This window comes from Pipistrellus kuhlii, unplaced genomic scaffold (genome assembly GCF_014108245.1).
Source record: "Pipistrellus kuhlii isolate mPipKuh1 unplaced genomic scaffold, mPipKuh1.p scaffold_m20_p_17, whole genome shotgun sequence".
Classification (NCBI taxonomy): Eukaryota; Metazoa; Chordata; class Mammalia; order Chiroptera; family Vespertilionidae; genus Pipistrellus; species Pipistrellus kuhlii.
Window position 1 is genome coordinate 3,662,252 of NW_023425482.1, and position 16,661 is coordinate 3,678,912.

The window sequence follows — 16,661 nt, forward strand, 5'->3', positions numbered from 1 at the left end:
CTAATTAAACTGGGAGATCTTCTAGGAGACCTTACGGATGTTCTTCTAGACAAAGCCATGGCGGTGGGGCCAAGGTAGAGACCGTTAGAGGCCAAGAGGGGAGGGCAGTTTGGGTGATCAGGCCAGGATAGGACGGCAGTTGTGGGTGATCAGGCAGGGCCGTTGGGGGTAAGCAGACCAGCAGGGAGGCCAGTTGGGACAAGCAGGCCATCAGTGGTGGTCAGTTGGAGGTGATCAGGATGGGGGAGGGATGGGGGTGGTACAGTTTGGAGTGAGCAGGCCAGCAGGGGGGCAGTTGGGGGCGAGCAGGCCAGTGGGGAGGGAAGGTGGGAGCTACCAGGCCAGCAGGGGGGGCAGTTGAGGGTGAGCACTTGAGCACAGCAGTCAGTTGGGGGTGAGCAGGCCAGCAAGGCAGAGTGGTTAGGGGCAATCAGGCAGGCAGGCAGCGGGTGAGCAATTAGGAGCTAGCAAGAGGGATGTCTGGCTGCTGGTTTAGGCCCAATCCCTGTAAACCAGCAGTAGGACATTCTTCAAGGGGTCCCAGATTGGAGAGTGTGCAGGCTGGCTGAGGGACACCCCCTCCCCTGTGCATGAATTTCATATACCGGGCCAATAGTCCTATATAATAAAACCCTAATATGCAAAGCGACTGAACAGTGGAACTGGTCATGATATGCGTTTACCACCAGGGGGCAGACGCTCAACCCACAGGCTGGTTCCTGGTTGTCAGTGCACTCCCACAGGGAGAACAGCCCTTAGCCAGAGGCCAGGCTCACAACTGGCAAGCCCACAGTGGTGGCTGGAGCCTCTTCTACCTCCACTGCAGGTGGGAGGTAAGGAGCAAAGGGTCCTAGACTGGGCTGAGGGATACCCCCCTCCCCCTAGTGTATGAATGCACCGGGCCTCTAGTATATATATGACAGTATTTTAAGCTGATAGGTGTTTAAATTCATATGCATCCAAAATGCACTACAGTTTTACTCCCCCCTCCACTCTGTTTTGGACATCATGTTTTTCTTGTCTTTTGTATCCCTTGACTATTGTGGTTATAATTAATTTTGCTACATTGTCTTTTAACCTTCATATTAGCATTTTAAGTGATTGATTCACTGTGTTTATTGTATATTTGCTTTTGCCAGTGAGAATTTTTCTTTCCTGTATTTCCTTATTTCTGGTTGTACCGTTTCTTTCCTGCAAATGAAGACCTTTGACATTTCTTGTAAAGCTGGTTTAGTGGTGGTGAACTCCTTTAGTTTTCTGGGAGTTGGGAAACTCTTTATCTCTCCTTCAATTCGAAATGATAACCTGGCCAGATTCTAGGTCATTGGTTCTGTTCTTTTAGCACTATAAATATTTTCTGCCACTCCCTCGCCTGTAAACTTGCTTCTGAGAAATCAGCTAATAACTTCATGGGATTTCCCTTGTTTCCTTCTTGCCTGTCTCTTGTCTCTTTATTCGCGTAACCTTTGCCATTTTAATTAGTGTGTCTTGGTTTGATTACAGTGTGTCTCTGTGGGTTCATCTTGTTTGGAACTCTGTGCTTCCTGGACCTGAACGTGTTTCCTTTCCCAGATTAGGGACGTTCTCAGACATTACTTATTCAAATATACTTTCTGCCCCTTTCTTTCACTCTTCTCCCACTGGAATCACTGAATGTGGATGTTAGGGCATTTAATGTCCCAGAAATCTCTTATTCTCTCTCTCTCTCTCTCTCTCTCTCTCTCTCTCTCTCTCGCTCTCTCGCTCTCTCTCTCTCTCTCTCCCCCTTTTTATTTATTTATTTTTTTTTCTTTTCTTTTTTTCGGCCCGGCTGGCATGGTTCAGTGATTGAGCATCAACCTGTGAACCAGGAGGTCATGGTTCAATCCCTATTCAGGACATATGCCTGGGTTTTGGGCTTGATCCCCAGTGTAGGGCCTGCAGGAGACAACCAATTGATGATTCTCTCTCATCATTGATGTTTTTCTCTCTCTCTCTCTCTCTCTCTCTCTCTCTCTCTCTCTCTCTCTAATAAAATTATTTTTTTCATTTTGCTGTTCTAATTGAGTGATTTCTGCTATTCTGTCTTCTGGGTTGCTAATCCATTCTTCTGTATTAACTAATCTGATTTCTGTTCCTTCTAACGTATTCTTCATTTCAGTTATTTTTATTTATTATTGGTTCTTTATTATATTTTCTAACCCTTTGTTAGAAATGTTTGGGGACTGAAAGGTTAAAAACCGGTTTGGCTCAATGGATAGAGCGTCGGCTTGGGGACTGAAAGGTCCCGGGTTAGATTCCGGTCAAGGGCATGTACCTTGGTTGTGGGCATATCCCCAGTAGGGGGTGTGCAAGAGGCAGCTGATCGATGACTCTCTCTCATCGATGTTTCTAACTATCTCTCTCCCTTCCTCTCTTACAAAATCAATAAAATATATTAAAAAAAAAAAAAGAAAAGAAATGTTCTCTGAGTTTCTCTATTCTACTTTCAAGCTTATTGAGCATCCCTACAACCATTTCTTAGAATTCTTTTCAGACAAATGAGTTATCTCCATTTTATCAGAGTTTTTCTCTGGATTTTTTAATTGTTTCTTCATTTGGGACATATTCTTCCTCTCCCCATTTTGTTTGACTTTCTGTGTTTGTTCCTATGAGTTGGATGAAATAGCTTTTTCTCAATCTGTGTGCCAGATGTTTCTGGAGGACAGTTATAGTCGAGCAAGGCACATGGCAAAAGGAATGGGCTCTGGGCAGGGCAACCTAGTGTGTTTCCTTGCCCTTTTGCTCTGGGTGGGGCTATGCTGTGAGGGTTGCACTGCCCAGTATGTGGGCAATGTGCCCTGTTACTTTAATTGTCTGTTGTTTGAACCTGATCTGGGCAGGGCTACTCTGAGTGCATGGGTTGCAGAGCCCCAGTGTCCCCACACTTTCTCTGGGCACAGCAGCCCCACATGTGCACGCAGCTGCTCCCCACTGTTTCTGAACTTTCTCTCAATAGGACAGCCTTGCGTACGGGCACAGCATTTTGCTGGTTCCACACCCTGGGCAGGGGGTGTCCGCGTGCAGCTCAGCAGATGCATGCTGCTGCACCTGCCACACCCACCAGGTCCATCTCCAGCTGAAAGGGCCCATTTACATAGGCTGGGTGCTGCCCTCCTGCTGGATCTAGTTCTGGGAGGGGTGGCTGGGGATGCGCCTCTGCACCCCTGCAGCTCGGCCAGAAAACTGAGATAAAGCGCCCGCCCCATCCAAGTGCAGGAGAATTGTAAACAGTGGTGCTCACCAGTTCCTCCATCTGGACAATCCCCTCAGCGCCAACAGGGCACTCGCAGCTCTCAGCCTTCTCTGTATAGTCTTCCTGTTTGTGCAGAAGCTGCTTCAGCTGGCACTTAGATGTCGCCTGAGGAATGGCTGATTATATAGATGTAAATTTAATGTGTCCTCCAGAGGGGTGAGCTTAGAGCCCTCCTACGCTACCATCTTGGACTGCCTTCCAGAATGTCATAACTTCCAAAGAGAATTTCATCTAGGTAAACTATACCATTAGTCAGACTATATGTGACAAAGTTTTAGAAATGCTCAGAAGGAAATTCATAACCTTAAATTTTATGCACAGAAATGTAAGAAGGACCCCCTCGCTGGTTTGGCTGCAGGCGTCTTCAAACTACGGCCCGCCAGGTTTTTTGGGCAGTGAGCGCAGCCGAGGTGTTACAGTAGGAATCAGTAGTTCATATAGTCCGGCCCTCCAGCTCTCTGAGGGACCGTGATCTGGCCCCCACTTTAAAAAGTTTGAGGACGCCTGTGATAGAGCATCAGCCTGGGGACTGAAGGGTCTCGGGTTCCATTCTGGTCAGGGGCACATGCTTGGGTTGCAAGCTCGATCCCCAGTGGGGAGCGTGCAAGAGGCAGCCAGTCACTGAAACCAGTTTGGTCAGTGGATAGAGCGTCGGCCTGCGGACTGAAAGGTCCCGGGTTCGATTCCGGTCAAGGGCATGTACATTGGTTGCGGGCACATCCCCAGTGGGGGGTGAGCAAGAGGCAGCTGATCGATGACTCTCTCTCATCGATGTTTCTAGCTCTCTATCCCTCTCTCTTCCTCTCTGTAAAAAAATCAATAAAATATATTTAAAAAAAAAAAAAAAAAAAAAGAGGCAGCCGGTCAATGATTCCCTCTCATCTCTCTCCCTTCCTATCTGAAATCAATAAAAATATTTTTTTAAAATGTGAGAAGGAAAATGAATTAGTCCTTTATCTCAGTCATCTCAGAGTATGCCAGAACCTTCTGTTTTAATTTTATTTATAATATATAAAAATAATTTACAGCATGATATAAATTAGAAATTTGGTTTTATTATACTTGAAATTTTTTGTTACTTTATATGACCTTTATGATCCAGACTTGTCCTTCCATATCAGACCTTTGCAGGGCTCACTCAGCTCACTGGTCTCTGACAGCACACGGAGGTAGGTCTGGAATGCATCCGAGGCTTCGGCCTGGGCAGCGAGCAGCCTCCCTCCCTCACAGCGCCCTCCTCCTCCACCAGGGGTACAAGAAGCTGGCTGCACTGAAGCTGGAGGACATCAGTCACTGTCTGTCAGAGCAGCAGGAGGACTTTGCTAGCAAGACAGCGCAGTACCAGCAGGAGATGCGGCACCTCCAGCGGATGCTGCAGGACAAGCAGGACGTCCTGGATGAGGCGCTGCAGCAGAAAAGGTAGGGCCGCCCCCGTGTCATGTGTGTGTTTTGGATGTTGGTAGAATTTTCCAATAAAACCCTCTAGATCTGTTTTGTTTATTTAATTACTTACTTTTGCTTTTGTATTTGGTCTTATCAGAATTTAATGTTGCTCTTGATTTTTATTTGCTCCTTGCTGTTTTCTTTTTTTAAATCTCCCCAGCAATTGACATGTAACATTGAGTAAGTTTAAGGTGTACAATGTGACGACTTAATACATGTATACAGCCCTAACCAGTTTGGCTCAGTGGATAGAGCATCGGTCTGGAAACTGAAAGGTCCCAGGTTCGATTCCAGTCAAGGGCATGTACCTTGGTTACCGGCACATCCCCTGTAGGGAGATGTGCAGGAGGCAGCTGATCAATGTTTCTCTCTCGTCGATGATTCTAACTCTCTCTCCCTCTCTCTTCCTCTCTGAAAGCAATAAAGACATATTTTTGTTGTTGTTATTTTTTTTTGTTTTTGTTTTTTTAAAATTTTTTAAATTAAATTATTATCTGTGTACATCTTACCATTGCTCACCCTCCCATACATACCCTCCCTTCCCAGAGTTTTGTGTCCATTGGTTGTACTTATATGCATGTATACAAGTCCTTTGGTTGATCTGTTATCTCCCCCAGATCTCCCTACCCTCCCCACTGTAATTTGACAGTCTGCTTGTTGCTTTACTGTCTCTATATCTATCTTTTGGTTCATCAGTTTATAATGTTTTTTATTATCCATAAATGAGTGAGGTCATGTGGTGTTTCTCTTTCATTGACTGGCTTATTTCACTCAGCATGATGTTCTCCAATTCCATCCAGGTTGCTGCAAATGATGAGAATTACTTCTTTTTTTATGGCAGCATAGTATTCCATTGTATAGATGTACCATAGTTTTCTGATCCAATCATCTGTTGACGGGCACCTAGGCTTTTTCCAAATCCTAGCTATTGTAGATTGTGCTGCTATGAACATAGGGGTGCATATATCCTTTCTGATTGGTGTTTCTATAATAGCTTCTTGGGATATAATCCTAGGAGTGGGATTACTGGGTCAAATGAGAGTTCCATTTTCAGTTTTTTGAGGAAACTCCATACTGTTCTCCACAGTGGCTGCACCAGTCTACATTCCCACCAGCAGTGCATGAGGGTTCCTTTTTCTCCGCAACCTCGCAAACACTTGTCATTTGTTGATTTGTTGATGTTGGCCATTCTGACAGGTGTGAGATGGTACCGCATTGTTGTTTTGATTTGCATCTCTCAGATATTTAGTGACTTTGAGCATGCTTTCATGTGCCTTTTGGCCTTTCTTCTGTCTTCTTTTGAAAATATTCTGTTTAGGTCCATTGCCCATTTTTAATTGGATCATTCATCTTCCTTTTATTTAGTTGTATAAGCTGTTTGTAGATGTTGGAGATTAAACCTTTATTAGTGGTAACATTTGCAAATATGTTCTCCCATACAGTGGGCTTTCTTGTTGTTTTGTTGATGGTTTCTTTTGCTATAAAAAAGCTTTTTATTTTGATGTAGTCCCATTTGTTTCTTTTCTCTTTAGCTTCCATTGCCCTAGGGGCAGTATCAGTGAAGAAGTTCTTTTGGCATATGTCTGAGATTTTGCTGCCTGTGGATGCTTCTAGTATTTTTATGGTTTTCCGTCTGATGTTTAAGACCTGTATCCATTTTTAGTTTATTTTTGTGTATGGTGTAAGTTGGTGATCTAGTTTCATTCTTTTGCATGTATCTGTCCAATTTTCCCAACTCCATTTATTGAAGAGACTGTCTTGACTCCATTGTATATTCGTGCCTCCTTTGTCAAATATTAGTTGAGCATAGTGATTTGGGTTGATATCTGGATTCTCAGTTCTACTCCATTGATCTATATGTCTGTACTTGTGTCAGTACCAGGCTGTTTTGAGAACAGTGGCTTTGTAATACAGCTTGAAATCTGGTATTGAGATCCTTCCTACTTTACTCTTCTTTCTCAGGATTGCTGTGGCTATTCGGGGTCTTTTATTGTTCCAAATGAAAAAGACGTTATTTAAAAAAAAAACAAACATTGGGGAATATCGCAGGCTATGTGAAGGTGAACTTGGTTCACACTTAAGCCCACCCTTTCATAATGGCTGTGTTGCCTTTGACAGACGAATATAAACTGATGCCTGCAGAAGAAGGACTCTCTGATATGACTTTCTTCAAGTTTTAGTAGGATCCATGAATTTGATGTCATGCAGAATGCAGTTATCTGTTTCCCATCAGCCAGATGCTTATAGTGCCAAGCAGAATGAAGTCTTATCTACATGATTTCTGTAGTCACAGAAGTTCTTATCTATCTAAATAGTCACTTTGTAAAAAGTTGAACCAATACCAGCTTTCTTGCCAAACAGGAGGCTTAGAATTCCATTAGTAGGCCAAAACTGGTTTGGCTCAGTGTGTGTGTGTTGGGGGGGGGGGGGGGGGGGGGGCTGCAGGAGGCAGCTGATTGATGTTTCTCTCTCATCTATATTTCTAACTATCTATCCCTTGCCCTTCCTCTCTGTAAAAAATCAATAAAATATATATTTTTAAAAAGAATAAAAGAATTCCATTAGTAGAATGGAACTTTATCCTCATTCCATTTTTTGCCTTTAGTTATTTAAAATTTATATATTTTTTGAGTAGTTACTCTTGAACTTCCACCCTAGATATTTAACATTAAAAAATATATTTAATCAGCATACCTACATTTCTTCCCCCCAAATGCAAGCTCTAATGATTTCCCCTTTGGTTTATATGCTTTATCTAGTATCATTAGATATGTCTTTTTATATCATTATTTTTATCCATCCCAAATTAAATACTATTTATATATAGTTTATTTTTATATACCTGCAGTTGACCAATTTTTTTGCTTAATAATTGTTAAAATCAAGACAACTAGCCCAAAATGGAATTGCTTATACTAAGCCCCACAATTCCATTAAAGTCTAAATGTACAATTTCAGCTCTTGCCGAAATGGAGTCTTAAATCAGTCATGTAGGAATCACCTGATTAGCACTAGTTATGTAATCTACCTAATTAGGCCTCCTTCCAATAACCAGGTGCATTTAACTTCCTTATTTCTGCTCTCTTCTACCTGTAAAATCCTTTATTTTATATAGCTCACAAGAGCTCCTTTCTATCTGCTAATTGGATACTGCCCAATTTGAATTGATTTAAAAAAAAACCAAAACTCAAAAATATGCCTTAATTAATCTTTTAACATATTCTTTCTTACATCTCAGAATAGTTTTTTCTTAGATTAGTTTTCTTCTTCCTAAAATACATTATTTAGTGAGAGGATATTGGTAGTAAGCTTTCTTAGTTTTGCTTATCTGAAAACACTGGATTTTGACCCCAGTCTTGTAAGATGATTTTTGCTGAGTATAGATTTCTACATCAACAGGCTTTTTCTCTCAGCATATTCCATTGTCTTCTCTGTTTCGTCTTGGCTGTTATGGTATCTTTTGTCACTTTTTTTAAAGGTCCATCTTGTCCTGGATACTGTTGCTCAATAGTTAGAGTGTCATCCCAGGCACCGAAAGGTTGCAGGTTCAATTCCTGATAAGGGCATATGCTTCAGTTGCAGGTTTTATCCCGGCCCTAGTCAGGGCTTATGTAGGAAGCCACAAATTGATATCTCTCTCTCACATCGATGTTTCTCCCTTTTCTCCTTCCTTTTCGTTCTCCCTGATAGCAATGGGGAAAATATCCTCTGGTGAAGATTAACACACACACACACACACACACACAGTGGCAGGATGGGTTACAGAACAAAATCCAACTGTCTGCTGCCTTCAGGAGACACATCTCAGCTGCAAGGACAAACAGACTCAAAGGGAAAGGATGGAAAATGATACTCCAAAGAACGAGGCATGTGGCCCACCAGCTGCAAGTTTGACATGCTTGCTCTAAAGCAGATGGCATCAGAGAAAAGCGGATATAGCCATTATATCAGACAAAATATATTTCAAGCTAAAAAAGATAATGAAACAAAGATGGGCATTTTATAATGATAAGGAGACATAACAACATACCCTATTTCCCCGAAAATAAGACAGTGTCTTATATTAATTTTTGTTCCCAAAGATGCGCTAGGTCTTATTTTCAGGGGATGTCTTATTTTTCCATGAAGAAGAATACGGTACACATTTATTGTTAAATGAAAATAAAGAAAATTTATTACCTGTATACGGTACGGTAGTACGGTAGTTGTCAACACAAACCAGACAAACTGTGAATTTACTCATTTATTCAATGACAATCATGTCATCATCTTCTGGAACATCATCATAACAATTCAATTCCTGAATTTCCTGGTGAATTTCTTGTGACTCCATTTCTTTCAGAATCAGTGGACCAAATCTCTCATGTTTAGCCTAGGGGGGCCTTATTTTCGGGGGGGATGCCTTATATTTCACTCAGAAGGAAACCTGTAGTTTTAGAAAATAAGTAGGTCTTATTTTCGGAGGATGTCTTATTTTCGGGGAACATGGTATATGGACCAATCAAGGAGTACCAAAATATAAAAAAAACAACTACTAATAAAAGAACTAAAGGCAGAAGCTGACAAAAATACAATTATAGTAGTGAACCTAAATTCCCCATTGACATCTATAGATAGATCAACCAAATAGAAAATCAATAAGGCATTAATACTGACCCTAAATGACACATTAGACCAATTGCACATAATTGTTATTTACAAAGTTTTCATCCCAAACCAGACTATACATTCTTCTTTAGTGCGTATGAAACGTTCTCAAAGATAGACCGTATGCTGGGGCACAGAACTGTGCAGACTTCCATTCGATGCTTGCTACCTTGGGATTCATAGGCTCTCCAGGTATTTCCTAATGGTGCGGTTTTTCCTGTTTTGGTGATTCCTCAGAGCCGTGGAAGGCGAGCTGGAAGTTGTTTGGGAGTCTACCTCCAAGGAAAACCAGAGAATCCGAGAACTTCTCCGAGCGACACTGGAGAGGACGGGCGTGAGGACCGGCACCGGAGCCGCCGAGGAGCCCCGCCCCGCCGGCCTCGCTCAGGGCGACGCGCTGGAGGACGGCAGCCTCAGCTACTGTGACATGAAGCCTCCCTCCCCCCGCCAGGGCCTGCAGGAGCCCCTGGGCTAGGGCCCAGGACAGGGAAGGGCAAGCTCCCACCTAACACTGCAGTGTTTTCCTTCTCAGGACTAGGAAGAAATAAACTGTTCCAGAAGCTTACTTCATGCCTTACATTTGCTTTGCTTTAATAATGTGCTGCTGCACTGCATGCTAGCCCGGGCGTGTCTTCCACACCGCCACCGGAACGGCTCCTGAGCCCACTGCTCGGGGAACGGGCCTGCTGAGCTGCTCCCCGGCTCCTCGGGAATGGCCGGTGGGGAGCACAGCGATGGTCTCTGTGCATCTCCGGGTGCCATTTTATTGTTCAGTGGAAATCCAGGAGCTGGTACTCGTGCAAGGAAGTTGTGCAAAGCGTGTTGCACCCTTTCCCTAAGCCAGTGGAGGGCTTTCTCCCTCCTCCCGGGAAGGTACTTCTAGGGTCACAGAGTCCCCTCCCCCTTTGAGAGCCCTCCTTTAGGCACCAAGGTGGGGTCCCTGCCCACTGCCACCACCAAGACGGGCGCCTGCGGCTGTGGCTCTGCTCCGCTCGGTGCCACCTCCTCGGGCCCGGCCTCTCAGGACCACCCCTGGGACTTGCTGCTGGTTATGCCAGCTCACGGGGCTGCCTGTCCCCGGCACTGAAAGAACCCAGGCAGTGTGCGGAGGGGGATCCTGGAGCATCTTACAGAAGCTCTCCTCGCTGGGCTGTGCTGTCTCAGATGAGCAAATAAGCTCTAGCATTGCCCGTGGTCGTCTGTAAAAGTTACGTCCGAGCGCTTTGATTGCTAGATGGAAAACAGATGGAATATCATAGATCTTTTTATTTTATTGTCCTTTTCCAGGGGTAGAAGACTCACCAGGATTTAGAACTATGTGCTAGCTCAGCAAATAGCTTCGTTCTTTCAGGGGAACGTGCGCCAATAATCCGCAGTCGGTGAGAGGGCCTGTGTGGGAGGGTGGCTTGTCTGTGGGGTCACTCCATTGTCCCCCCTGGAGAGCCGCTTTGGTCCTGGGTTTTCCCTGCGCCCAGGAGAACGTTGCATTCCTGGAGAAGGGAACATGTGTACATTGTGTCTTGTTTATCACACACACAAATGGACTCGCAAGAGCAAGGCAGCTGAGGCAAGGAACGGGCAGGCTGTCGGGTGCTTAGGGGCGGGACGAACGCCCGGGCCTTGCAGGTTGGACCGGGTTCGGGAGATGGAGCAGGACAGACGGAGGGGAGCAGAGGCAAGAACTCAGGAACAGAGGAGGGGCTCGGGGCCTGGAGGCTGGGGTGGCGATGAGGCCAGACTGGTTCACGGACACCTGGGGCTGCTGGGAAGGGGCACCTGTTCCAGTGCCTCATGCAGATTTCCAGTCAGCAGGACGGGTTCCATTCTGGCCTGGTCCTGGTGAGGTCTGTGTGGCTGTGGAAGGGTCCTGATCAAGTTCAAAGTAACCCAAGGCAAACAGCTATAAACACGATCCCGGATCTCACACGAGCCCGCTGCCTCTAGCGTAGCACACAGCAGTCCTGGGAGGTGCGGTCTGCGGAGGGCAGTGGGTCACAAGTGACCCCTTTGCCCCTTGACCTCTGAGAAGAACGGGAGACGCCATCCTCTCCCCAGAGTGTCATTCTCTTAGAGCAGTGGTTATCTAAGGAGCCAGGAGAAAAGTCTGAATTGTATTGGTTTTGATTTATTTATTCAGTGACTATATGTTTGGTGCTTATCTCTGTCTGCACTGTTTGTTGAGAACAGGGTGACAGGTGTACCTGGGCACAGCCCAGCGTGCCCAGAAGAACTGCCAGCACAGGACTGGAGCCGTGAGGTCCCACAGCCAGCAGTTCCCGGGGAGCTGCTGCGTGTGAGCCCGTGGGTATGGGAGCCTCACTTTTCCACGGTAAATTTTGTGACAGCCAAGCATTAAGTATTTCTGATGAAAATAGCACCCAAATTGAAATGTACCATAAGCATCAAATATATGCCAGATTTTGAAGACTTACTGTGAAAAGAAGAATGTCAAATGTCTCAGTAATTTTTATGTTGCGATAGCATTTTGTATCTATCGGGTTACATAAAGTATTCAAATTGATTCCATTTGTTTTTGTTTTTTTCTACTTTTTAAGAAACGTGGCCACGAGGAGTGTTTAAATGACGTGCGTGTGTGCATTGTGTGCCGTTCTGGCAGCCTGTGAGTGCGTGGTGCCCAGTGTCCTGTCAGTGCCCTGCTCAGCCCCTGCGGACGCATGCGTGCGGAGGCTCCTCTGAGTCAGCCCGTCTCACATCTGGCCTTCCTCTTTCCCTGCTGCTCCTGTTTCTCCCAGGACTTTTGTCTTTTCCAGAGAACCCGCCTTCTCGTGATGCACTGGACACAGGACAGCTTCAGTTTCGTCTTTTTTGCCTCCAGCAAGGTTTCCAGCTTAATTAGCTCAGACCCACTTGTTCGTCTTTCTGGTGGTCCAACGTATCCGTACAGCTCTCCTCCAACACCATATTTTAAACAAATCACCTTTTTTCCTTAGTGGAAAACAATACTAAGTTTCTAGAAGAGAATTCATAACTTTCAGTCAGGGAAGAGTTTCTTTTATTTTTTAAATATATTTTTATTGACTTCAGAGAAGAAGGGAGAGGGAGAGAGTGGTAGAAATATCAGTGATGAAAAAGAATCATCGATTGGCTGTCTCCTGCACGCTCCCCATTGGGGATCGGACCCACAACCCGGGCCTGTGCCCTTGACTGGAATTGAACCTGGGACCCTTCAGGCCAAAGGCTGATGCTCTATCCACCCAGCCAAGCCAGCTAGGGCAGAGAAAGATTTCTTAAGCAAGATGCAAAAAGCTGTAACCGCAGAGGGAAAGAGCCGTACATTTGACTGCATTAAATAAAGAACTCTTTGCCCAGTGGAAGGACAAGCCATGAGCGGGAGCAATACCGACAGCTGACAGCGCCACGGGCAAACACGGAGCCACAATGCCACACCCTGAACCTGTCAGCAGCACAACCATGTCCGACAATGCCCACTTCGCATTGGGAAACAGTGTCATTGAATGGTGAGATTGAGTGTAAGTAGCCATTGCGCCAGCAATTCCACTCGTGTGTGTGTGTGTGTGTGTGTGTGTGTGTGTGTTTGCTGGAGTTCTGCCTGCCCTCTCCCGCTATGCTGGTTCATCTTCATTCATAAACACAAATCTCCCACAGTCTCCTCAACCCCGAGAGTTTTATTTTTAATTATTAGCATAATTTTTATTATGCTAATTTTGACTCATTCTCCCCTCCCCCGAGAGTGCAAGTAGCCATTGCACCAGCAATTCCACTCTTGTGTGTTTGTATGTATGTATATGTTCTAGAGAAGTTTGTTCGTGTGTGCACCAAGGGAAAAAATACACGGGCATGGCCAGAGTAGCATGGTCATAGCAGTCAGAAAATGGAGCCCCTAAAATTTCCTTGGGGCAGGAGGATGGATGGTATATGTAGAATGAAGCACACACACACATCAACAGGAAACATTCTTAGGTTGTACCAACACAGCGAATCTCAACAGAGTTGCAGTGTGATTCCAATCACATAATGTTCAGAACTGCAAAACGAAGCAGTGTGTGTGTGTGTGTGTGTGTGTGTGTGTGTGTTTGGTAAAACTATACGGAAAAGCAAGGTGACCGAAAACCGGAAATGCAGTTCCTCACTCAGGAGGCCTGGGAGGGGCCTGCTCCCGCGCTCAGTGGTACTGACATTGCATTTATTATTTTTAAAACATAGACACTGGATGATCTCTTTTGTACGTTTAAAAGCATGAGTCAGTCCTGGCTGGTATGGCTCAGTTGAAATGTAGTCCTGTGCACCTAAGGGTGGTGGGTTTGATTCCCAGTCAGGGCATATACCCAGGTTTCAGGTTTGATCCTCAGTTGGGGTGCATGCAAGGGGACTGGCGGGAAGGGGCAGCTGATCAATGTTTCTCACATTGATGTTTCTCTCTTTCTCCCCCCATTTCTCTTTCAAAAACCAATTGTCAGGGAGGGGAGAATGAGTCAAAAATAGCATAATAAAGATTCCAGTAAATTGTTGAAAAAGTAAAAGACATGAGACCAAATGGAAGCCCAGCTTTGAAGTGTTGCTGTCTGGAGTTGGGAAGGGGCCGGCATGAGGGCCCTGTGGGGTTGAGGAGACTGTGGGAGATTGGGGTTTATGAATGAAAATGAAGGAGCATAGCGGGCGAGGGCAGGACAGGACTCCAGCAAAGACAGGAGCGTGGACCCTGGGCAAGCCTGACGGGGACAGGTAGAGAGATGAAGGCCTGTTCTTCATCCCCATCCGGCTGCCAATCAGGCATGGGGGAGGGGAGACACCTACACAGGTGTGAGGCGACAGGAGGGCTTCCCTGGGGGCTCGCAGGACCCAGCCCCAGCTTCTCTCCGGTTCAGGTGCCCAGAGGGCACATGGCCGCAGACGGGCACTGAGGCCGAGGAGGGCACCGCCAGGGAGTGATGACACAGGCCGCAGCCAGAAGTGGGAACCCGCAGCAAGACCCGCCCCCAGAATCCCCCTGCTCAGAGGCTGCCATTTGCCTTCTTCTAGCTATTTCTTCTGGAATTACGTCCACTATTCTTAGCAAAAAGTGTGTCCATTTACTCCCCTCAGCCTTCCATCAGCCCTGATTGTACCAGCAAACCCAGCTGCCCAGATCCTGGGGACAAGGTGGGAGGGCGTCTGCTTTCATTCTGCCTCTGCCGGCTTTCCATGTAGGCTGGGGCCCTGGAGTGGATTCCCGGGAATCAACCTGCCGGCCCCGGGCAGGAAGTATTCTACACCCTCAGAGCCCTGGCTGGTTTGGCTCAATGGATAGAGCGTTGGCCTGCGGACTGAAGGGTCCTGGGTTTGATTCCAGTCAAGGGCACAGGCCTGGGTTGTGGGCTCCATCCCCAGTGGGGGGCATGCAGGAGGCAGCTGATCAATGATTCTCTCGTCATTGATGTTTCATCTCTCTCCTCCCTGTCTGAAATCAATAAAAATAAAAATATTCAAAATAAAATAAAGAATAAACTCAGAGAAAGGGTAATAACCGTATAACCATCTCAGGACAGTCAGAACGGACTGCTCACTATCAGAGGACAGACCCTCGCAGGGCCTCCCTGTGTGTCCGTGTGATTCGTGCCCAAGAGCCCCAACTGGGGGGTGATGGGCTGGTGCCCGCACTGCCCTGGCCGGCCCATGCCCTTTGCCCCCCTCCGCCCAGACTTCGTGATCCCCAAGGACCACCAGGGAGCTGAGTCAATGCAATAAACAAAAGAGCCTTTTCCATGCTAGCAGGGGCTCTGTCCCACTCACGCCGGCAGCATGGCGGAAGAGAGCGAATTTCGCCCAGTCCAGGGGTTTTACTCCGGTCGGTGGTGATGTCACTGCCTCGGCTAACCCTGATTGGTTGGGTGAGGGCTAGGGATAACTCCATCCTGCCCCGCAGTGGAGTCGGGAGCGCATCCTCGCCCCGCCCTGCCCTCTCAGAGCCACAGCGCCAAGTCCCCTCAGAGGAGGCTCCTTTATAAAACTGCACAGAATTGGACAGTTTTATTTAATTTTTATTGTGGCCCCAGGGTCTTCCTACTCCTGAACTGTCATACTTATTGTCATTACTTACTGCCAATGGAGCAGGTTTTACCTTTGGGGCCCTCACATGTGTGAAAGGTGTTACATGACTCTGGGTCTTGTTCTGGAAATGCCCATCAGTCCTGTCTGTCTCTGTAGAGGAGTCACCTGGGAGGGACCCTGGGGTTCAGGAGCAGATCACACGCAGCAGCTCCTGCAGGCTCCGCACACGCCTGGGGCGCCCTGGGGCAGGACAGGAAGAGCCGGAGGAGTCCTAGTGGCGGGCTCTCAGCCCAGGGGAACGAGGGGAAATAGCTAGCACCTTTTAGAAACAATGCTTTAGGGCAGCCAGTCATTTCCTCCGGGCCGTGGACACCTGTGCCTGCTCCTTCGCCCTGTGGCTGCCCTCCGCACCGCTCCTCTGCTGCAGGATGGCCCACAGCAGATCTGCCACTCAGACAAATGCTTGGACGAGCACTGCGAGTACTGGCATGTCAGGTTCCCCAGAGAACTTTCCAAACACCCACCCAAACCCCTCTGATGTCAGCAGAGGAGTGGAGGACACTGGAGGTCCAACAGAGTCCTGGCTGGTTCATTACATGATTCATGAGCCAGAACCACAAATGCTTCTCCTTAGGCGACCTCTTCCACAAGATCAACAAAAATGAAGATACTGGTGATCGTCAGTTTTAAAATTTGATGCCTGTGTGTATACAAGGAAGTCTTCAGTGAACACTTGAAAAGTGTACAAATCATTCACCCACACCTGTGCGTGAGCTGTGTTCACAGCAGCAGAGCTCCAGCAAACGCAACCACAAGCAGGCTGCTGTAGGGTGCTTAAGGTAAATTTCATCTAGTTACTTTCTCTCTTAAATATAAGTACCTGCTTGACTTTACCTGTTACTTTTGTTTAATAAAGTTTGTATGTTGCATTAAAAAATAATAAAAACAATGCTTTACTGAAACCTACTTGATATGGTCAAATGTCCCACTCTGAAGTCTGTAACGTGTTTGCCTCCATAGCCACCCAAATCCAGACACAGGGCAGGGCCAGTGTCCTCATGCCCATCCAGCGCTGCCTGCCCGGAGGGGCCACAGTTCTGAACTCCACCATCAGCGTCCTGCCCAGTTAGGAATTTATCAGGTCAGGTTGACAGTGTCCGACCATGAGCTCCCAGGACGCTGATTGCCCACAACTGCCCTCCCCTGCCGGCCATCTTGTGTCCACATGGGGGTGGCCATCTTGTGTGTTTGAGTGACAGGCCAATTTGCATATTAGTCTTTTACTAGA

At 46.6% G+C, this 16,661-nt stretch overlaps 1 protein-coding gene and 1 pseudogene across 3 annotated transcripts in view; both read left to right on the forward strand.

The window, feature by feature from the left end:
* Positions 1–11,881, forward strand: part of CEP89 (centrosomal protein 89) — a 62,754-nt gene extending 50,873 nt beyond the window's left edge. For all 3 annotated transcript variants that reach the window (XM_045582578.1, XM_045582579.1, XM_036440975.2), the window contains exons 18-19: positions 4,524–4,693; positions 9,602–11,881. In XM_045582578.1, coding sequence (XP_045438534.1) covers positions 4,524–4,693; positions 9,602–9,839 — 408 coding nt within the window. In that variant the 3' untranslated portion in view covers positions 9,840–11,881. The remainder of the gene's footprint in view (positions 1–4,523; positions 4,694–9,601) is intronic.
* An 882-nt stretch (positions 11,882–12,763) lies between these two features.
* Positions 12,764–16,041, forward strand: LOC118720861 (annotated as a pseudogene).
* Positions 16,042–16,661: the final 620 nt, after the last annotated feature.